This window comes from Tauraco erythrolophus, chromosome 16, assembly GCF_009769465.1.
Source record: "Tauraco erythrolophus isolate bTauEry1 chromosome 16, bTauEry1.pri, whole genome shotgun sequence".
NCBI classification, from domain to species: Eukaryota; Metazoa; Chordata; class Aves; order Musophagiformes; family Musophagidae; genus Tauraco; species Tauraco erythrolophus.
The window spans coordinates 18005624-18028429 of record NC_141480.1 but is presented as its reverse complement, the minus strand read 5'-3'; the positions used below and the strand labels follow the sequence as shown (position 1 = coordinate 18028429).

Here is a 22806-nt window from a genome sequence, read left to right as displayed (position 1 = left end):
CTCTGTGGGAAAGGCTCATTTGCAGTTGGTGTCTCTCAAGACGTTAGGGCTTATCTTTGCACACTAGTAACACAGAAGCTGCTCTGTGCTCCACCTCCTATTGAGATGTGAGTCTCATCTTGAACTTAGTGGTGCTTCTAGCTTTTGTTAGACAACACCTGAAAGAGACAGTAAAGACTTGGGATTGTGCAGTGCCTCATCCTGACCACTCCAAAGAATGTATCTGGCTCACGTTGCCCATCTGTCACTGCCCTCAGCCCAATGTCACGTGTGGGACAACAGCAACACTAGGCTGCTCCAGGACATCAGTGCAGCTAAGCTGACTTGCTTCACTGTCGGGTATATTAGCAAAAATTAATTTTGATCCATCAGACCAAAATTAATTTTGGTCCATCAGACAGCTGATGTACCTGCAGTAGGTTAGAGGCTAGGTGGCTTGCTTACTTTGTCTCTTATTTTCCATATCTGGTCCTTGCTGGGAATCAGTTTAACCACTGAAATGGCCTTATGACCACTCTGTGTGCCCCCCCCCGAGGCCAGAGTTAATATCTTGTGTTACAGCAGGGCTACATAGGGAGACAGTCCTGTGTGAGGTCTATTAAAGTGGCGAAGTCCATCAATGAGAAAGAAAATTATATGTAGGAGGAAATAAAGCAGGAATCCATACTTTCTAGCTTTTACATTTCTGAGTAAGATGTTTCCCCCAGCCAAGCCAACAGCTCTTGAAGAATATTCTCATAAGGCGTCTGAAATAAACCCTTCTTCCCCTACTACCTTCTGTCCCTTCCTTCCTTGTTGAAGTTACCAAAATCAGCAATAAATGAGAATAGACAGAGCTGACACTTTCCAGACAACATGCTGTTCGCGAGGCCAGGCCAGTAAAAAACATTTTGCTGCACCGAGGTATAACTTAGAACTAAGTCCTGAGCAACTTCAGAGCAAAAAGTTGTAACAAAAGCTGCATCTAATGAAAGCAAGCCTTGAGAGCTAAGGTACAAAGCAATTCCTTTTGTTAACATTAATATTTGGCGGCCGGTGTAGAACACGTTAGGGGTGTTTTAGTTGGGTTTTAAAGAAAGAAACTGACACAGAAAGAAGATAATGATTTTTTTTAATAGAGGATCTCTCCGGGGTTTGGTTCATATCACAAACATTCACTTTATTACATTTTATGGAATGGGCTTTAAATGCCAGTATATACAAGCCAACATTTCATTATTGGAGTTTGTGTTTATTCACTTGCCATTGTCAGTCTGTTCCCCTTTGCCTCCTTGTGCTGCTCTTTGTAAAAGCCATGATTTATGAATATGTGGGGTTAGATCTTTCACAATATAGTGTGGTGAAGTGGTTCGATAAAAAAGTTATTAAAGTAAAAAAATCCATAGCTCCGTGCGCTTTGCCCACCTTGTGTAGGAGCCCCCAGTAATAGACTCTTACACTAAGCAAACACCGTATGCATGAGACTAATATGCCTACATGCTGAGCAGCCTCCCTCAGCCAAAACTCCTGCTGAATGGCGGCCACTGCAGGCAATTACTGTGTTGCCTCCGTAACTGCAGGATTATGCCCTCAAAGTTATGGAAGTTCCATAGACCAAAAAGGAGGGAGGGGTAATTTGCCATAGAAATGTTAATTTTAAAATCAGGAAATAAAAACTTCCAGTAGCCCTAAGCTACATCGTACCAAATGGCATTGGTTCTCAAATGTAAGCTTGTGCATGCCACGTATTTAATTTATTTTAAAGCAAAGCTTTCGGTCCTGCTGATTACAGAAACAACAAAGCTGACTGGCAGTTTCCAGAGCCCACTTAGAATTTCTGCGGGAACCTAGCACTGTTTCAGCCTAGAATAGAGAGTGAAAGGCTGATTTAGAGATCATCGTACCTCAGCCCATGCATAGGTTTTTCACCTGGCAGCACTGCTGACTTGCCACAGACACAGCCACATAAAAGAGAGGATGACAAATTGGCCACTTTTGCATATGGCTGGCAGAAACAAGAGCTGCTTATAGCAGTGAAAGCTGAAGGAGGCACTCTCCAGGATGGAAAATAACTTGTGAGGAAGACGTGGAAGGTGGCAGAATCTGTTCAACTGCAGCACAACAGGAAGAGTATAAGAGGTGAGTTACAAAACAATTTTGCTGCCTATATTTTTTGTTCCCAAGTCTCTGAAAAAATGCACCTCTACAAATAAAAGCCCTCCTTCTGTCTCAGGGATGGGATAACTTCAGCAAGTAAGGATTACCTCAATGGGTTGTCAGGTATTAAAAGCAACAAGGCGTACCACCGCACCGATACCAGCACGGGAATCACCGGTATGGCACTGCATCACCCCCAGGACAAGGAAGCACGGCGCATGGGAGCTGTTCCTCTGTGCACAGCACACCGCTACCTTCGGGCTCTCGTACTTGAACAGAGGAGCTACGGAGACAGCAGTCACAGTCCCTCTGTTGCTGTTATCTCTGGCAAACAAAGAATAACAGCTATAATCCTACATCCTCTTGGAGATCTGAACTAGAAAGCTCCAACCCACTTCAGAGGACAAAGACATTTTACCACCTGTAGTGCTCTGTGGTCTGCCACGTGCAGTCCTGCACACCTGCTCCAGCCAGGTGAGAGGCTGGATGCTGGAACGAAAAGCAGGTACAAGCACAAGAGCTCAGCACAGCCACTCAGCTGAACAAAGCAGTTGTCCAGAGTCAATGTTGCTACTGCTTTACATCTTGTATTCCTCAGACACTCTTCGGCTCTGTACCTCAGGAGACACAACAGTGCGTTTGTCCATGTTGGATTCGCTGAGGTTAGACACCTAGATGCCATTGGCAAGACTCCTGTCCTGCAGAAGCAGGAGAATGAAGCGACTCATTTCTACTAAAAATATAGGTAATAAGCCCAGTAGAACACATTGACCAGCATGAAAAACAAAGGGAAAAGCAATTGGAGTAGTGGTCTACATTGCTGGGGTTCTGAATTGTGAAATAACCAATAATCCTGTGCATTTTGTTATCAAAACACATTTGATTTCTCATGAGTTTTCATGGTCACGTCACTGCAGTTTACATTATCACTGGAGATCTCAATGCTTGTAAAGCTGATTTTCCGTTTATAGCTGGTGATGGAGCTGTTGAGGATGTTGGCGATCTTGACTTCTTCCACTTCTTTAGTGAGTTCATTTGCAGGCCTCTAGGAAACAAGAAGGTACAGTTAGTTTTAGGGTTTGTCTTCTCCTGCAGAGGAAAAGTCCTTAAATCAATAGGGAGACCATACAGATAAAGATGATAGACACAGCTTCATATGTGTTCATCCCAATATTCAACATGCCTTTCAGCTGCTGCCTGTTCTTAGGAGTGCCTGAAGTCCCAGAGATGCCTGTGTTTCCACACTGTAATTCTAGAGGTATTTTGATCTTTGAGCAAGTCTCACTCAGTCACTGAGCATTCAGCATCCATCTCTTCATGTCTACCCAGTAACTGAATCACTGGGGAACTCAGCGGGTGGGAAACCGCTTTTCCCTCTGACAGGATTTGGACCCTGGATGACCACTGAACTATAATCATACTTTGGCTGCATTTTGAAAGGAACAGAGGTGCTTCGTGCTCTCACATGAGCTTGGCTCAGGGCTGCAGGCCCTGATTCTAGTGGTAGGCCCAGGTGCCTTCCTGGATGCGGTCCTGCCAATCTAACGTGACTGTCAGCTAAGGCTGCTGCTCTTTCAGCTGGTGTGCAGAAGCTGTGTCAGAGACACAGTGGTCTAGTGCTATTTGTGCATTTGTTGCACACAAAAATTTAGATTTAATGACAGGAGAAGCAATTGTACTGTATCCATAACAGGAAGACCATTTGTCTGTCTTAGTTAATAGAAGACTAATTATTATCGATCCAGGATAACTAGGCTTATTCAGCTACATCAGGCTTTACCTCCTGAGGTGCTTTAGTTGCACGCTTTTGTGATGAGCTGTAGTGAGCCACTGCGTATTCCACAAGGGCACCAAAGATGAAGCTGAAGCAGATGCCAAGGTAAACATCGATGGCCTTAATGAAACAGTTGGTTTTCGAAAGTGAACTTCGTGAGCCGATCATCAAAGTTGTCATGGAAAGCACTGTCGTTACTCCTTGGAAAAGAAAGACCTTCTTTTGTGGACACTTTGAAAAAGGTGTGGCTATCCTTCTGCATGTGTTTTCACTCTCTATTGCTAGCCAGATAGAGCACAGCATTTCTTAACCACATCTAAATCATCCATCAACTGAAATGCTTTTGCAGTGGTAGCTACCAGCTTCACACAGGCTCTTCCTGCCTTTGGCAACTTGGCTTTTCTTATTTTTCTTGCTTTCAGTAAAAAATTCCCCCCTCCCTGCCCCCTCCAAAGCACATCACAAAGAATATGTGCTCTGTCCTCTACTCTGCTGTGAATCTGCTGGGAGCCTTTGCCATACACAGCTCTGCAGGTGGGCAAGCGTGCCAGCCACAGCGTATCTTCCACGCTTCATCCTGCTAACCCAGCTCTGCCACAAGTAAAACCGAACGTGAGCAGGCCGCTTATGACTAAGCAGAGAGCTTAAGAAACTGTCTACCCAGCCCTCAGAGGCTGCCCTGCCTGCTTAAATCTTCTCCTTCCCTCGGGCAGTAACTCACCAATGCAGGTTCTTGCAGGCACTGAATCCAGTGTGATCCAAAAAGAAACCCAGGACAACATGACAAGCAGAGTGGAGGGCACATAGGTCTCCAGAATGAAGTAAAGGACATTTCTTCTCAGCTCAAACTGCAGTATCAGTCGTGGGTAGCTGCCTGTTTGCGAAAGGAGAAAACACAGTGAACATGAGATTCCCAAGGACACTCGAACCGACATTAGGCCAGCCCAGCACCAGCCCTTCAGCTGATGTACATGAGCAGAGCTGCTCTGAAATCTGGGGGATGCAGGACTTGTACAAGCTGGGCTTCGTGCCTCAGAGGTGTTATCTAACGTATCCTGGGTGAGAGAACACACACACACAGCAGTCCTGGACAAGAGACCTGAACAATGCACAGCTTGCAAAGGGGCTCCTGAACTTCATCCACAGTGTAAAGATTTTATCCCAGTATCTTGACTCAGAGTAGAGAGGGGCTGATGCCTTCATCTATTCTCTCATATGCAGCACAGCACGTTTTTCCCAAGAACTGCTTTGAAGGGGCATTATCAAGTTCAGTCTTAGCTGATAGCTGAGAAATAAACAAAAGATTTTTCTCGCAGTTTCAGCAGGCTCTGGCTCACATCCCAAAGCATCCAATATCTTATCATCACATGGAATTAGACTTGCTGTATTCATTAGTAATTTGTGATCTTTGATAACTGTGTCTTTTGTGCTCAAAAAAATTCCCTCAATTGTTTAAAATCAATTTGTCGTAATACTGACGGAGTTCTGGGGCTGCAGTGCTGGTATTTTCCGGAGATATTTTCTTCTGGTTAAACAATAGTTCCCTTTGAAATGTAGAAACAAAACCCATGTTGTTCATAGGCTGTGTACACTACAGTAAACAACAAAACATTGTTATTTTTAAAACCTGGTCATTCTAAGGAAGTTTTGCCCCCTTTCTTAGTGTCTGTGATTGGAGAGAAGAGTATTTACACTGATAATGAGAAAGACCTTGAATTCTGAGGTACAAAGAGATCTTATTACATCATGATAGAATTGTCATTTACAAACAAGAGTATATTTTAGAAGTTAATTTTACTCTCAGTTACTGTAAATATGGCTCTCTATTTATAGTCTGCACATCCGGGGAGAAGGAAGGGAGTTTCTTCAGGTATGTGTGGAGAAGGAAAGAAGTGGAGAATTAAAAAAAATAAAATAAAAAATTGAAATTCCATCAAGTGAATATAGTGTATTAAAACCCCCCATCTTTCCATAGATTTCTATCTTACAGAATATCCTAATTGCAACTCATTGGATTTTACCATCTTAATGTCCATCTCTTTTTGTGAGATAAATTTACTAAAGACTTCGCTGGTTCAGCCTTGAGTCAAAAGATACTGGCCCATAGAAGGGAAAGGAGGTGGGAGGAGAAATACTTGAGAGATTTTTTTGCTTTTCTCTTCCACTGATTTACCTGTTTCCTGCTGTGACTTCGAGACCAGGGTATAGTAGCGTTCCACCGTGTACTGAGAGAGCCGCAACTTCTCTATGCCGTGGACAGAGTCGTTTCCTCTTAACCACGTAAAGATGACATCATTTTCATCATATCCCCCTAAGGAAAACACAAAGACTGATATCACTGTGGTGTCGCCAGTAAAAGCTCAGCTATTTCCCTGCCCTGCCTCCTGAGGGGGAACGGAAACACGACCCAGGCATTGCAGGCTGGACAAAGACCCTCCCTAACTGTGTCGGACTACGAGTAGACGTTGGCTGTTCTTTCAGTCTGATGGTTCAGATTCAACAGGAACACGCCCCACTGTGAACAATGCATAACGTGGAAAGCTGCTGAGAACCTATTTCAGTAATTTACATGGGGTATTTTCCATTTTAAAAGATCACGCATTCCTGTCATCTGCAGTTTGATTACATGCAGCAGCAGCAAACCACTGCAGTAATCAACCCTCAAACATGGGCCCTCAGTCAAAACAAACCCTCTCAGTCATGAGAGGAGAGCAGGAGAAGCGCAGTTGTTACAAAAAGACAATACAGATCTCATTGATAGGTAGCGGAAGCACATTTCACTGAATCGTCAATATTTAAAAATACCAGAAAAGGCATTTTCAATTAGTCAAGAGCTTGGAGCTGAGGCTACGTGTTACGAGGCGGGCTCTTCTCACTGGATGTGCATTGTCCAGAAAACTTGCAGCTTTTTCTACCAAATCTTTCCTCTTATCTGCAAAGGCTTTAAGTTACGGAGGAAAAATAAATGCATCCAGCATTTAGGTAACACTGAATTCCTGCCTCAAAACTGTGGGACAGATGAGATCAACAAGTCAATCAGTTATCAGTAAACTCCGTACGCGCCGGGTGAGTAATTGCCGCCAGGAATGTAAATGATGGTGTTAACATGACTTCAGGTTGGACTGAGGGATGCAGCTTGTACTGAGTCACTAGCTTGCCATTCACTTCAAAAATGTCACTTAATTTGGGAAACAAGCCTATCGATCTCTTTATTAAGTGCCTTTCTTTGAGAAAATGAGTAGGGACGCTTTGATTCCGATAATAACCCGTTCATGCTGGTAGAAGGAATAAGATGCAGTTGCAGCTCTGTTTTTATCTAATTGTGTTTTCTTATTAGACACAAATTACCAGAGCTTAAGTGTGATGAACTCCTAAATTAGGTGTCCAGAGTATGAACCCCCTGCGGAGAAGCCTAAGCACGTGACTTTTCAAAGTTCTAAGCAGTTTTATAAATGTGGTTACTCAGGAAAATTTTATAATAAATGATAGATTGTTGTTAATTTATCTGGTGTATATTTAAATAGCATTATTTCTGGGCACTTATCCTAATGAAATCTCCAGTGGGCAATGTTCATGTAATTTCATTGGAATTATACAGCAACTGAGCATGATGTAGGACTCAATCACTTTTAAAAAAGGCCCAAACAAGCTATGCTTCAGCAGAAGAGGCCAATCATTATGATGTCAGGAGCTATTCTTCGTAATAAAGTTAACCATGGTGAACTAATATGATTTTAATGTGAAATAATATATGCTTCCGTAGGTGCTTCACGTCGCAACCCCGGAAGTTAAAATCCTATCTTTTCAGTATTGAGATTTTAGATGTTTCTTTTTGTGACATCAAGTGGGAGCTGGTTGCCTGCTTGGTGTGGAGCTTCACAGATACAGAACGGCCCTGTACTGTCCTAAATTTTCCCACAGTCTTTGCATTTACGTGCTGTCAGTTCCCAGCCAGCCTTGCCATGGATGAGCTTTTAATTTAACTGAGAACAGAACTCACTGACTCTTCCTTTTCTTGAGATCTCCAAGGCTGAGGCTGCTCCTGCTGACAAGGATCCCCTCAGCTGCATGGCTGTACCGGACAGCCCTCGTGGAGAAGCATATAGCCAAGGCTGAATTTGCCCTTAGTTTCAGTTCATGAGCTTGAGAGGCACGTTCAACTCCTGTTCTAGTAAGAGCCACCCTTCACACTGTCTTGTTGCAGTGGGAGTTGGGGAGGCGCAACAGGTGGTAGATACCTAAAAACATGAACAATTGTTGCTTCCTGTACTCCATCCCATGCACTTACCCCACAAGTTGGTCTTGAAGAAGCCGTGTGTGCAAAAGGGACTGAATTTGGAAAACCAGACATTATTACTGCATCCTTTCAGTGCAAATTGAACTATCTACTCTTTAATAAAAATATGATTTATTACCACTCTTTTGCTATAAATTGCACAGTGGCAGGAATCCTCTAACAACATGATCCTCTAATACAACACAAGCATTTGAAGAATGATGAAGCAGAGTTGTTTTCTTTTGGATATCAGTATTTGTGGGAATAAAAGTCTACTCCGGAGAGCCACTGTGATGAATCCAAATACTCAGAATGGATAGTTACATACAAATAAACAAATTTAAAGCAAAGTAATTTTTTTTCTAGAGCATTATACTTACAGCTTTCTAGCTGCAGTCTGCATGTTTGTGTGTCCATGGGATATTTTGACAGGTCCATGTTACAAGCGACAGTAGTAGTGATTCTGTAGGAAGAGAAAGAACTCCAAAAGTTGCAATAAAAGCCTGTAATGAAACATCTGTGTTTTTCATAGCAAACTAGACTGCAAGGACTCTGCTCTGTCATTCAGATAATTTTGACCTATGAAATGAAGGGACTGACATAATCAGAGAGAACCTTCCTTAGGGAGAGCCGCACTGATGACAACATAACTGGAGGAGGAATTTTGCTTTGCTGTGGTGGCTGATTTAGTGTAGATCCACATGTTTTCCAGTGCTGCAGTTTGCACATCTTAAGAAGTTACCACTCGTCACCTGAGGCACACTACCTAACTGCACACATACTCTGGCGTGCTCTGATGTGGAGGGTAGGTGAGCTTATAGCAGCTTTACTTTGCAGTTCAGGTAACTGGGACTGAGGAGAGGTAACGCACACAGATACAGCGCACATCTCTGCACTACATGTACAAATATGCTTTCTGCTAAAAAGCAGGAATCATGGCTACATGGCACTGGATAAGAAAATGATCTTACCGCTATGGTCTGCCACTGCCCTGGTTTCGGCTGAGACAGAGTTAGTTTTTCTCTTAGCAGCTAGAAGAGCTCTGTGTTTTGGATTTAGTCTGGGATTTGCCATGAGAAGAATGTTGATAACACACAGATGGTTATAGATGGTGCCTAAGACATCAAGGACCTTTCGGCTTCCTGTGTTTTGCCAGTGTGCAGGAGCACAACAGGCTGGGGGGAGCACGACTGGACAAAGGGGCCACAACTTCCCTTATGGTTTGAATATAGACTTGGGATTGAGGGCTAAATCGGCCAATAGAGTATTCCATGTCGTGCAACGTCATGCCCAGTATATAGATGAGGGTTGAGCAGGAAGTTGGCATTCTCTTCTGAGAACTCTCTCAGAGCGCGCGAGCTCGCTCTCCTTTTAGGCCTTTCACTCGTCTGGATTGCGGTGTCAGGACTTACCTGTTCGAGATCACTTGCTGGGATGGGACAGGCATTTGTCACCAAGTGGTGAGCAATTACATTGTGCATCACTGTTTGTATATGTTATTTTAATTATATATTTTTCATACAATAATATTATTATTTTATCATTATGATTTTTAATTTATATTATTATTATTATTAAATTGTTCTTATCTCAACCCATCAGTTGTCTTCTCTTTACCCTTTAATTCTCTTCTCGATTCCCTGGGCTGCATAGTGTTTAATTGCCAGCCGAGTTAAACCATGACACCCGCTATCTGTTAAACTTTTACTGTTATGATGTCCTCCCTCCATTCATGCTCCACCTTCATCTGAATCTACTTGACTTCTCTTGGGGAACACCTAAACTCATAAGCTTTCTGAGCAGGCACTGTGCTCAGGACACAGCACATACCATGATGGGAAATCCTGATCCTTGACTGGCGTTTCCAGTTGGCCAGAACAGGGCGCAATGGATCAGAAGAGTATGGTCACAGTTGGCTTGTTGACCCCAAACTCATTACTCATGACAGCTGGTACCTGCTGTCCAACATGATTCTGGAAATCTATTCCGAACCATCGTCATCAACAAAGCCAAAGGTTGATCTACCTTAAGGCATACAAGATGGTGCCATTAGAGAACAATCTTATGAGGCGGTTCCCCACGGTGACGTCGTGCAGAAAGGACCTTTTTGACTCCACGATGTACGTGTCTGGTACCCAGAGCAATTCCACCAGACGAGCATCTAGCGTGAAGCTCTTGTTGCCATGAAAGACCAACCGGGGGTCTGTCCAGCGCTGCCGCAATATATAGTAGCTGTGTAATCCTGGGAAAGAAAGGAAAACTTGTGAGGATGCGTGTCCAGAACACCTGCAGAGCGTAGCTGTGGGTACACCGTGTGCGACAAGCTATCAAAGCTCAGCTCCAAACGCATGCAGTAAATCTGATAATTTTAATCATAGTTTAATTTACTGTGTTACATTTCTCATATACTTGTGCTCTAAGGTGTACTGTTTGAGGACCAAAGATTACACTCATTGTACTTCTTTTATTTTTTTAAATGAGAAATTATTGTAATTGATATTTTTGCGTCCATTTTGCAGGTAAGAAAACAGATGGGAAGTGCATATTTGAGGCCACTCAGCAAGTCATTGACATAAAAATCAGTCATTGCCCAGAGTTGGAAACTTACATACGCACTATAAACGTTGCCATGGCAAGAGACATCAGCACTTTAGAGAAAAAAAAAGTAAGCAAATCTAACCTGTTATTTCACTGAGGTCTTAAAAAAAACCCAACCCAAAACATTAAAAAATAAAATTTGTAGCATCTTTTTTAACAGGAGTTTTGAATCTAAGGACACTGGGATTAACTTGAGTTCAGCCTGCCAAAATCTACCTGCAGTGATTAGAGTATTTTCGCAGTGCCCCATCATAAAAGAGTAAGCAGTACTGGGCTCTAACGAGAATTCTTTCCTGAGCCTCCTGGACAGACATGGAGCACTGTTGTGTTATTTCACTTCCTTCCTTATCAGTGAGTAAATGCAACCAGTAATGCCTTTTATTTTCCAGACACCTCTGTCACAGACAGGCTGGTACTGGCGATGGGTTAACAGCACGGAGCCGCTCTGTTACACCACAGATATGCGGCCTGTCTCTAGAGGATGGAGCAGTTCTGTTCCATTCCATCCATAATCTGTGTCAAGATTCTTTACGAGAAAAGGTCTCAGTAAACATCCGGTATCAGCATTAGCTTTTGCAACTTTTAAAATTTTACTCTGAGCCTGTGGCAGAGGAAATAACACGTCAAATAATGCACTGTTATGGCTTTCAATACAGTGAATTATAATAAGTGAAGAATCCTAGTTGATTTCCAGCTTTTATCAAGGCACGGAGTAAGCCTCTGCAATGTTTTCCATGTGGTCAGAGTGGACCATCGAGAAGAAAAACTCTAGAACGCGAGCTATTTTACAAGGCCCTTTAATTAAGGTAGAAGTATGTGAATAATTCATTTTGTTGATTCTGCCTCTTCCCCAAAACAAACAGCTTTATCAAAATTACAGTATTTTTTTGGTGAACTTGTTTAATTTGTTGGGGGGGAGAGAAAAAACAGTCAGTGGTGTTCTTGAAAATGCTGAAAATTAAGCTTTGAAATTGTTCCTGACTGAACTTCAGTCTGTTTGGACTGAAAATATTTGCTGAATTTACCCCAGTTGCCCATAGTTTTGGTCAACCTGAACAGGAGTTTTCAGTGGTTGGTGTTTGAAATCCAGCTGATACCAGAAGTGGAGGGAACCTGACTCATCAGCGTTGGGAAGATGTCTCTGTGTATTTGAAAATTGTTACTGTTTTTGTTTCTTAGGATGACCAGTCCTTTGAGCCTCAGACTGTGTTGCAGCTCAAAACTTCGTTTCTCCTCCTTAAGAAACCCTGTCTCTGTCTTCAGTCAATGCCAGCAGGTCCAACAGAGGCCGCTCCTACGCTACACTAAGGGCTCCTACATGGAGGAAAGGTAAGGGAGAGGAAATGCCAGACAGGATTGATTTTTTCCATTTCACAGGGGCCTGATTTCCAGGAGGTACGGTGTCTTTGAGCACTAGGACCTTTGGAGCCATCTCTGTTTACTTACAAGCCCACATTACTCTAGCATCTACATAGTCTGCAGTCATCCGTGAGCCCTGTTCTCATCACACCTCTGAAAGTGGTCAACAGACACAGAAAAGCAAAGCAGCTTGGATATGACAGTTGGTTTCTGCGCTGAACACGCAGGAACACATGACAAGTCTCTCAGGCAGATCTTACTCTTATCTGTTATAAAATAAAAGCATATTCACTTACCATGTCGCTTTCAGATATACTAGAAATACTTGCAATGTCCAGGCTCATGGCAATTTGAACAGGTTCTCCTGTGGAGGAAAAGAAAAGCTGAAGCAGAGAGAAAGGCAGAGTAAAAGCGCTCAGGATGGTGCACAGCGCGGGCTGTGCTGGCAGCGTTCCATGCACGCAACGCCACCTCTAAAACCACAGGAGCCTGAAGGTTTCAGCACAGTTTCAGACCATTAGACTCACAAAGGATGTCATGATCCAAAATAGTTTTCACTGCCAGGGAGCTGCAGTTCTGTGTGGTGATGGTAGCCAAGAGCAAATACCCATCAGTGCTGGCTATGAAGATCAGCAGTTTAGACAAGCAGCAGGTCAGGGGCGTTTGCCGACAGGCACCCAGGGCCAGTTTGTCCCTCGTTACCCACTCCACAGCACCTATGCTGTGGCGAGAACGGTAAACTTGGTACAAGGCATTTTCCATACACGGCTCTCGGATGCCCCGCAAGCAGGTACCAACCACATCCTTGCTTCTCAGAGTGAAAAACTACGAGGTGAGAAATCCAGTGGTTTCTGAGACCGTGCTCTGGGCTACAATCAGAAGTGCAGCCGCCTTTGCCTCTTGTTATTTATCACATTGCTGCGCTATTCACAAGCAAAGTTCCAGTGTCCAAGTGCTGAGCCTTGGCAGTGCCCCGTTCGGTAACACCAGCTCCCACCTGCCGCCACCGGAGGGCAGCTCCTCCCCGGGAAACGCAGCGCCGGGGCTGGCGAGGCACAGCGCGTCCCGGCGCCGGGCGAACGGCTGCTCCGGGGGGGGTCACTGTCACACCGGCAGAGACCGCGCTTTCCCGCAGGCTGTGCCTGGGTTCTCTGATCCCCAGTGTCGGTCTGGGGCCAGAGTAGGGCTTGGTGCTTCCCAAGACAGCCTCTCTGCCTGGATGACAACACAGCAATGCCTGTGCTCATGGGACTCGCTGAAACTCCTGTTCATCATCTAAATCACATTTAGCAAAGTCCAAGGGGCAGAATTTCCAGGTGGTTTTGGTTTTGTTGGGTTTTGTTTGTCTGTTTGTTTCTGTTGGGGTTTTTTTTGTTATTTGTTTTAAACTGATCCAAAATGTATTTTGTTTGCAAAAGATGTAGATTCATGTCCTGCATCTTGTTTTTAGATATTTAGACAGTTGAAGCCCACTCAAACTTATGTGCAGAGGGTAGATCCGTGAGCACCCAGGGCTTTTGGGGGAGGTCTGACCAGAGTCCTGGCTGTTTTCGTTTAACATTTATGGCTCTGGTAGGCGTAGGCTGGTGTAGATGCAGTTATCTCCATTACACAATTCCCAAGTATCTGTTCACTAATGTGACAGGATCTAGAGGAGCTTTTCTATTGCTGTGTGAGATCAGACATTCTAGCATAACAAGCTGGTAAATTCTGTATTGTCCCAGGAATTTGTCACCATGGTCAGAAAAAGGAAGAAGCTCAAAGCTGCCAGTAGCAGGAGGTCAGTCTGCAGGAGCTACAATGGGAAACATCCAAGTCCTGGTGAAAGCTGATGGGGAATTTTTCTGTTGAGCATAGTTTCATTAATGTGTTCTGGCAGAAAAGCAAAATTGATAGAAATAAAAATTTTCATAGCTGTTTTTTAAGCTTTCATCACTATTTTTCAGATGCTGAAGGTCATTCTGCGAAACCCTTTCCTCAGAGCGGTTACCGCATTCACCTGGAAGGTGGGAGACCTAACACCCAAACTGGACCATAGTCTCAGGTAAGTTCCTGACTATCATTCAGGTGCTCCATCTACTCCTAGAGGTTTAAAGCAGGTTTAGTTTGTTTCTCAGTATGACGTGAAAGCATGTGTCAAAAGTCAATGTTTCTGGCAACGAGAGTGTCTTTACTCCTCTATAGCCACAGTCTACTAAATAGATACACGTGAACAGAAACAAAGCAGAAAATCACAAAGGTCAGACTCTAATCTAAAGCATGTACAATTCGAGCAGAATTTGGTCACTCTGTCAGGTCTTTCACAGAGGTATTGAAGTTTGTAAATTCCCTGTTCTAAGCCTCATGGATGGACATGCTCTCATGCCCCACACGTGCGTGCACAATCTATTTGAGACAACAGCGGATGCACAGAAAGGAGGACAGCCGTGGCTACTGGCTAATTTCAAAGGAACACAACCTTTTCAACTGGGGCATCCTAAAGAAACCTTTCAGCATGCTCTCCTCTCCACACAAGCTTTACAGACTGTTCTTCAAACGGTCAAAGGCACGGAGCCAACCTACCACCAAAGTAGGGCCTGAGGTATTTGTTGTATCCCATGGTGAGGTTCTCAAATCCAGGCAGGGATGTTGTGTCGCGGCCATGCAGGTCAGATACGTGACCCAGGGAGCACCTCCTGGGGACACAAATACATGCTGTCAGGTGCGGCTGGGCATGCTGGGCACGTCTGGTGTGCAGCTGTTTCCAGCTTGTGCTCAAACAAGCAAACTGCATAAAATAGTTATTAAAAATAAGTAGATCATTGAAATCATGCACAATTGCTCACGTTGCTTATCTTGGCTGAGTAACTGGCACTTGGAAGAGGTGGGAAAATGGCAAGTTACCTCAGGTTTACACACACGGTACCTTAAGGACATTCTTAAAACATCCCAGACAAATCAAGCAAGGTCTGTGTATCACAAATCTTAATAACAACCTGCAATCTCCCCCATCCTACTCCTCCTTAGAGAGTCTGTACAAGGAACATGCATTTCTTTTTTCCTCCTGCTTATGACAGCCTGAGAGAAATCTAGCTGACCAACAGCTCCTCTTCCCTAATCGCTAGTCCCCTAAAGAAGCTTTTCATCCTCATATGTTAGTGTCAGGCAGTGTCCCTACAGCTCCTGGCAGGAGTAAAACCTCCGAGTACACTGGAAGGGGAAAGGCAAAGCACTGAGCGTTTCGCAGACACCCACCAAGCTCTGCGGGCTGAGCCACCCCTCGCTGCTGTGCGGAGGGTTCAACTCGAATTTACAACGTCAAAATTAGCGTTTTGGGGAGGGACAGTAAAACTGGTACCTGACATTGAGGCTCACAGATTTGTGCCATCATACAGACAGCTGGAGAGCCAGGGGCCTGGGCTGTAAGAGGGGAGTTTTATGGTGCAGTGTCCCTGTGCTGTCATGCGCTCACTTGAAAACCTAAACGAGGGAATCATTAAGAGTTTGTCATTGCTTTGCGAAGGGCTGAGGAGATGGAAGGCAGTGCCTCTGCCTCTCCTCAAAAGTCTCAGGACCACTGGTCTGTGCAGTAAGAAACTTAGCAATGTAGTTACTCAAAGCTCTGATGAACTTTTTCTTCTGTTTCCCTTAAAGCTGGGGTAGTAGTCCTTGGAGCTTTGCTGCAGGTTTTAGACCAAGAAGGACCTTACAGAACTGAACCAGTTAGTGCACAGCGTAAACATAAACATTCAAGTAATTTAGGACTCGTAGTTCCAGGGATGGTAATAACACAGCTGGGAGCCCTGTAGGGCCATTTCCACCAAAAATTGTGAACTATTCTGGTGCTAAACAGGAAATAAGGGTTGCACTGTAAACGTACATGCTGTGTTTTGGGGACCCATGCAGATTGCTCTTTTCTATGCCACATCCCATCCTGCACCCATCTTTCTTTGGATGGGCTGAATAATTGGAAGCATAGTTTCCTTTTGACCCACGTTATTTATATGAAAAATAATTCAGACATTCCATGTAAAACAAAGCAAATGCTCCACTTACCTTTGGGTTGGAAAGAAAAGACATAAACTGAAGAAGCAAAAATATCTGCAGATCATCTCTGGAGATTATTTCTGTATTTGCTCTGCTTGTCTGTGAAGCAGAAAAGAAAGGCAAAGTTTTGTGATTTAAGAAAAAACTATTTTAAGAGAAGGAGACAGGGAAAAGAAATCCTGCACAGTCAGAACCACACTGTGATGTTTAACATTCCCAGAACATAGTAGCTCCTGCCCCTTTTTTCTAGCTTGTGTCATTTTTCAGCACTCTGCTATCTTAACGCTTTCCACATAAAAGACAGTAGTGACAAATCAGGTCTTGATGTCCTTGACAGGGTTACCAAATTTTAGCTGCCACTTTGTTCTAGATAGGGCTTTTCTTCTTTCAGCAAGGGATGGCACTAGCTGATGTTGAGAATGGCACCACGGGAAGGGATTTATTAAATAGAAGAATGTTTAGGCAGTTCCTAAAGGCAGTCAGACGTTGATGCCAGGTGGGATCCTGCCCACATATGACAGGTTCAGTATCTCTGAGGCCAGGGCTCCACTAATCAGCTACGCAGAAACGCTGTAGCTCTGCGCTCCATTAGCTTGTACCTGGGATAAACCTGTGCTATTAATAGTACTGTTGGCAAGTCACTCAGCATGCAGTACAGGATGAAATCATTCCACTTTAAATGGGTTTCGTTGACTTTTCTGGGAGTGGAACCAAATCTTGGCTCCCATGGGCTCGTGCTGGCCTTGGAGCAGGCGCCACAATGAGCAGCTCTTACCTGTGCACTGCTCTGCTCTGCTTTTTTGCTCCCTGCCCGAAATGCTGCATCAGTTGCACACCTTTTCTTGAGCGTACGGACAGTGCTCTGCCACACACCTAACGTGTGTTGTCACAGCAGGGTGGGCTACTGAGTACAACCTGCCACAGCTGCCACGAGGAGATCGTTCCTCAGCCACCTTAGTCTGAGCTGGAAGCACAGTACTGCTCGACTATTCAAAGTGCGCTCCGTGTCTCGGAGTTTTCCTGCAGATTCTGGCAAGGCCACATCATTCTTGGATGGATACGAGTCTTCCTTTTTATTACACTGTTACAAATTGGGAATGACTATGCAAATCGTTAGTCCCTGTGCCTTGGCACCAGTGAGAGCAAGATCCCAGCTTCCGATTCAATGTCTTTCTCGTCATGCACGGCAGCTTGGGCCTCAACCTCAAACCTGGCTGTCCTGTAGTAACCCAAATATCAGGAGTTTTCTGCCTGGGTTACATTCTTCCTGGGGTGGTTCACCACAGCCCAGAGGACACACTGCCTTCCTGGCTAGTTTCTCAGCTCTGGTGCTGTGCCGTGGGACAGCAGGGTTGCAGGCAAGACCATCTTGGCCAAAATAGAGCCAGTAAAAACATCTCAACAGTCAAGCACCACAAATGCAGGGCATCCCACTGGTGAAAGGATGTTTTTCAAAATAAAATATGTTTTAATATCTGTCCAAAATCTGAATTCCTAACACGGCTTTGCACTGCTAGCCCTTTCTCTGAATGTGATGTTCAGATGTTTCCAGTTGTCATAGACTGGCTATAACGTGATCATGCAGAGCTAGAGAGAATCATTACCTGCTCACAGCAATGCTAGATCACAATTTTGATGGAAAAGAAGGATTAGTCCAGGTAGTTTAAAGAAGAACTTCTAGGAAAAAAGTATAATTCTACAAATTAGCATTTAGTTAAAGTATGAAAATTCACGAACTTCAGCTGAGGAATCCCTCATGAGCACCTTCCATGAGCACCTGTTTCACACAGGGGCTGTGGTTCCTAGCATTTTGCTGCATCAGGATAAGTTTCTAAACAGTTTTATTCTATCTGATCATAGTTACTAAGACCTTATTTGGAAAAAGCAAGCCAAATTCTATTTATTTTGATGACTGAGTAATGGATGGAGACCTCTTATATAATAAAAATCCTTCTTGGGACCCTGTTGTGCCTTCAGTTACCAGAAGTGAAGCGTGCACTGCAAGCGTGCTGCTGCTATCTAGCAAAAGCCAGTTGAAACAAACCCAACTCAGATAAATTTGTAGCTGCTGCTGCCACAGACCTGAGTGAACTGCAGTCTGAATTTCCCTATGGCTGCTAATTTGCAAAACAAGGAATATCGCGTTTTCCTCCTTCAGAGAATGGCTGTGAAGATAAATATGTCAGAGACTGGAAGGCAGTGAAAGGGGGATCTCTAAGTACAAACAGAGCTAGAAGTTAGGCACACCGAAGCACTCATGGGCAAGAAAAAGGTGACACCAGTGCCTGGAGCTAGATAAAACCCAAGCATTTGTTTGCTGTTCAGTGCCTCAGTTAAGACAATTGCGGTTCTGCTTTTATAGTGCAGGAGCTTTCATCAGAGGTTACCAGCTTCATCAGTACAATGTACTGGGAAGAAATCGTTATCAGAGTGGGTACTTATGTATCTCTGTCCAGTAAAGCATTTAGTTTAATAGAAAAAAAACAAACAACTTAAACACTGTTTAATCTGGACGTTTTTCTATGGTCAGTGAAAGCACAGCGCAGGCAATACCAAACCAGCAGCTGCTATGAAGGCAGTACTGGTACGATGGTGGAGAGATTGCTTCTAATGCCAAAGGTATATCAAAATTATTCATTATGTAGGCTCAGAGATAATGAAAACCTTGAGAATGTACTAGCTTACTCACTCAGCTCTGTATTCTCCTTTTTGGCTGTGGAAATTACACAAAGATGCAAGTATTATAGTAAAATAGATCCAATAGATCCAACTGGAGGCTGTGGAAGCCTGTGTCCACTTCCAGGCAATTTCATGAAATTTACACCAAGCAATAGCAGCAGTGTGTATCTCTACTACAGCTCAGTCTACACTTCCTTAATCTGCTTCATTCCTCTCTCTTTGAAGGAGCGGTAAGAGTGAAAACACAAAAGGAGGAAAAATCACTGGCAGCTTCAACGATTCTGTTTACAGAGAGTGGGTGTGAGGTGATGGAGATGTAAACCTGATGGAGATGTAAACCGTCACCTGACCCAGGCCTTTTTGCACCACTGCCAGCGTAACCCATGGTGACAGGCCCCTTGTCTCCAGCAGTAATGAATGGTGAGGAAAGCTGGCAGGAACCACTGCAGTCCTGTTACCTCCCACGCGCCATCTGAAAGCACCGCCTGTGTCTCACTGCATGGAGCAGATTAGCATATTCTCCAATTTTCTGCTGGCTGATGGCATCCCAGCGCCAGGCAAGAGGAGCATTTATGAGAATCTAAAAAGCCAGCCAGAAAACCAAACCCATATGACCAGTTTGCTAAGCTTAAGGTAGTGATTTACAAGGTCAAATTTTACTAGAGTCAAATTGCTACGACTGGAGAACATGCAACGCAGGCACGCATGCGTCTCAGAATAACACCTGGCTGGGGAAGATAGAACAAAATACATGCTGAAATAGAAACAGATTGCATCTAGTAGTTGCCTGTTTAGGTATTGCCTCTATTTATTACACAGTTAAGATTTTCATGATGAACTGAGGCATAATTTGCGTGTTCTGTTTCCCTTGCACTGCAAGTGAAAGCGCTGCAGGAAACACCACAGGCGGCTTGTGCCGCGGGAGGCTGTGTCCCACGTGCCCGGTCCGCAGCACCCAGGATGCCCTCGCACCCGAAGCCTCAGCCTACCTGAACCAAACACAAGACTGTATCTGGAATTCTAGGCAACCATTTTCACTGGGGTGTCTTCCCAAGTGATTCCCAGGACCAGGTTTGACAGACGTCACATGAGGACACTGATTTTCACATCATACATGGAGAGATGTGGATCGTTGGGCTTTACCACAGCTCGGCTCCGCGGGAGGACCTGTGCGGCCCTGGCGGCAGTTTCACCACCCTTCCTCTGCCCAGGCCCAGGCGTGCTGCTCACCCAATGTCAACATGACCAGCACACAGGAACAGTGCTACAGAGAGAGCGTGGACAGAGGCAGAGACTCCCCTTTTGCTCCCTGTATTCACTCCTGAGGAATAACTTTCCAGGAGAAAGCGTCACTACAGCATCACCAGGAGTCCACAACTGCCTCATGGCTGCACCATTCTGTGCCGAGTTTTCTTTGGCCACTGACACAAACGCCATAGTCACCAAACACAACTACAAAATAATGAAAAGAGGCCAAAAGCATCGCACACCCTAGGACCAGACTTTGCTGCCTTTGCCAAAACGTCACTTCAAGGTCAACATATTTGTTTATCTAGAAAAGGTTTTGAGTGATTTCAGACAGGTGTCATCTGTCTTCCTTTTTTAAACGTTTCTTTTTCCCCCCTGCCCAGCCTGAACTGTGAGCAGTGTCTGACCTTGAAAGATGACTATGAGGATGTGCGTAGGCAGGGGACTTTGTAAGGAAAGGTTCGTGGCATGACAGCTGCTGCCAGAGAGTCGGGTATTCCGGTGATTTATTATGAGAGCTGTTCAAATTTTAACATACTGACCAAACAAATCATTAAAAGCTTTCATTTTCAATTGATCCAAAATGATTTGCCTCTCCATTTCCACATCTTTAAACTTTGACTTTTTTTTTTTTTTTTTTTAACTTTAAAGCTCGTTCTTTCCAGGAAAAAAAAGTATTTTCTGTCTTTTACGTTTTGAACATTGAAAATGTATTTTGGCAGGCCAGGAGAAAAATCTGATGCAGCTACAAGAAAGAGAATGGGTTAACAACAGGCATTAGTGTGCAACATTTTGATGCAAGCCACTCTTACTGGAAACCTTAGTTATCTGACACTAAAATAATTTATACAGAACGAATCCCATATTATAAAATTAAGGAGCTAGTGGGATCCTGTCATGTGTCAACAGATACATGAGCTCGCTCCTCAGCTGATCAGAGCAAACTGGGACATCAGAGGCTGATGGAAAAGGGTATGGGAGAACCTGGAAACAGCACCTGCAGCAGCAGGTGGATAACAGTGAAATTGTTTCTGATCTCTTAGCTTCAAAAATCTCTTTTCTTGCTTAAAATATTTTCTGACTAAAAGAAGAAATTGAGAAAAGACTTCAAGTTTGTTAAATAAGAGAAAAACAAAGCACATAATTTTGGGTTGAAAGGAATGTCTCTTTAGTCTTTCATGTTTTTGTATTCTGCCAAAACCTCAAAAAGTTTCTGTTTGGTTGGAACTGAACCTTTTTTCTGTCCCGCTGGTTTCTCTGTTTTAGAAAAATCTGAATTCAACCAGGTTAACAACTTGACCAAGTCTAGAAGGTCATTATTGGCCCCGTTTTTTCCTGCAAGAGCAGGAGGCGCATTTCAGAGCAGGCGCTGTGGGAGGCCAGGCCCCAGCAGGGCACATGCAGGCTGTGGCAGGTGTGACCCCAGTGTTGCTTTTTTTTTTTTGTGGGTTCGTTTTTTTTTTTCAGTTGCCTCGAGTGGTTATACAGCATCATGGACAGTAAACTGGTGACTTCATGATACTTGTAGAAATCCTTTGTGAACTTCTGCTCTTGGTAAAAAGTAGATTCTTTTCATCCAAGTCACTGTCATTACATCACATGAAAAATTTCCTCTCAATTCCCGAAACAGCCGTCACTGCCGAGGTGACTTCCTGACACTGTAGCACACACCTACGCTTGCTCCAGGCAGCCCTCGCTGACCCTCAGCGCTGTGTAGGCACCAGCCCCCACGTACGGGCTGGTCTCCCACGGTGGGCGACAGGGAGCAGCACCTGCACCCACAGGCCATTGGCAGCCGCCCAGAGAGTGCCAGGCTGCACGGGACAAACCAGCAGCAGGTAACTTAGAAATAGAGAGCCCAGCCCGCATTTCCCGTGCGCTCGTACCAGGGGGTTGCACACACATTTATACACACAGACTTTATACACAACACCACTCTTAGCGCGAGAGGGGAACGAGGCCTGTTATTTATATGACACCCCATGAACTGCCAGCCTGATTCCCGTCTTATTTATTCCAATGAAAGTCAGAAGCAACTCCAAGATACAAGAAGGGTTTATGTAAAATTAGATTCAGTCCTTATGTAAGAATGTTAAAACCATGCCTGGGTAATGCGTTTCTGTTTTCAAGATGTAAACCCTCATCCTTCAAGCTACTTGTGGGAAGTGGCAGCTTATGCTCACATCTGCCCACCCACCATGGTCTGCCTGCAGCTTGCACGCCTGAGTTCTTTAAATACACACAAAAGTTCTAAATTGTATCAAAATGAAAATTTCTGATATTTACTTACGTGAAATAAATTCTTCCTCCGAAATGTCAAGTTTGGCTTCTGTTGAGTCAATCAATTTACTCTGTTTCAGCAAATACAATGTGCATAAAATTTATAAATAGTTACAGCTTTATACAGAAATTTGGCATGCTCCAGGCAGCTCTTTTTCTCCTGCACTAGATACCTTAACTCAGCTCTAACCTAACCTTGCTGGAGTTGCCAATCTCCTGTGGCTGCAGATCCGTGAGCGCACAGCTGTCCGTGCTCGGTCACGTTGGGCAATTACTTGAGGTTCCATGCACTCGGCAAACCTGCCCCTCGCTGCAGGCAGGGATCCAGGGCTGGATACAGACAGTTCACCTTCCCTCCTCTAAGGAGCAGACAGCTCACGAGCCCAGCAGCGCTGCTTTCTATGATTTTGCTCTCTGCTTGCCAGCCCTG

General features: G+C 44.3%; 1 protein-coding gene across 1 annotated transcript; it reads right to left on the bottom strand.

Annotated features, from left to right (window-relative positions):
* Positions 1 to 2869: 2869 nt before the first annotated feature.
* On the bottom strand, positions 2870 to 16234 carry GABRP (gamma-aminobutyric acid type A receptor subunit pi). The gene is given in 12 exon segments (XM_086621578.1): positions 2870 to 2937; positions 2940 to 3019; positions 3021 to 3181; positions 3917 to 4110; positions 4632 to 4784; positions 6084 to 6221; positions 8567 to 8649; positions 10212 to 10410; positions 10413 to 10428; positions 12440 to 12507; positions 14706 to 14815; positions 16179 to 16234. Coding segments are annotated over 12 exon segments (1326 nt in total).
* Positions 16235 to 22806: the final 6572 nt, after the last annotated feature.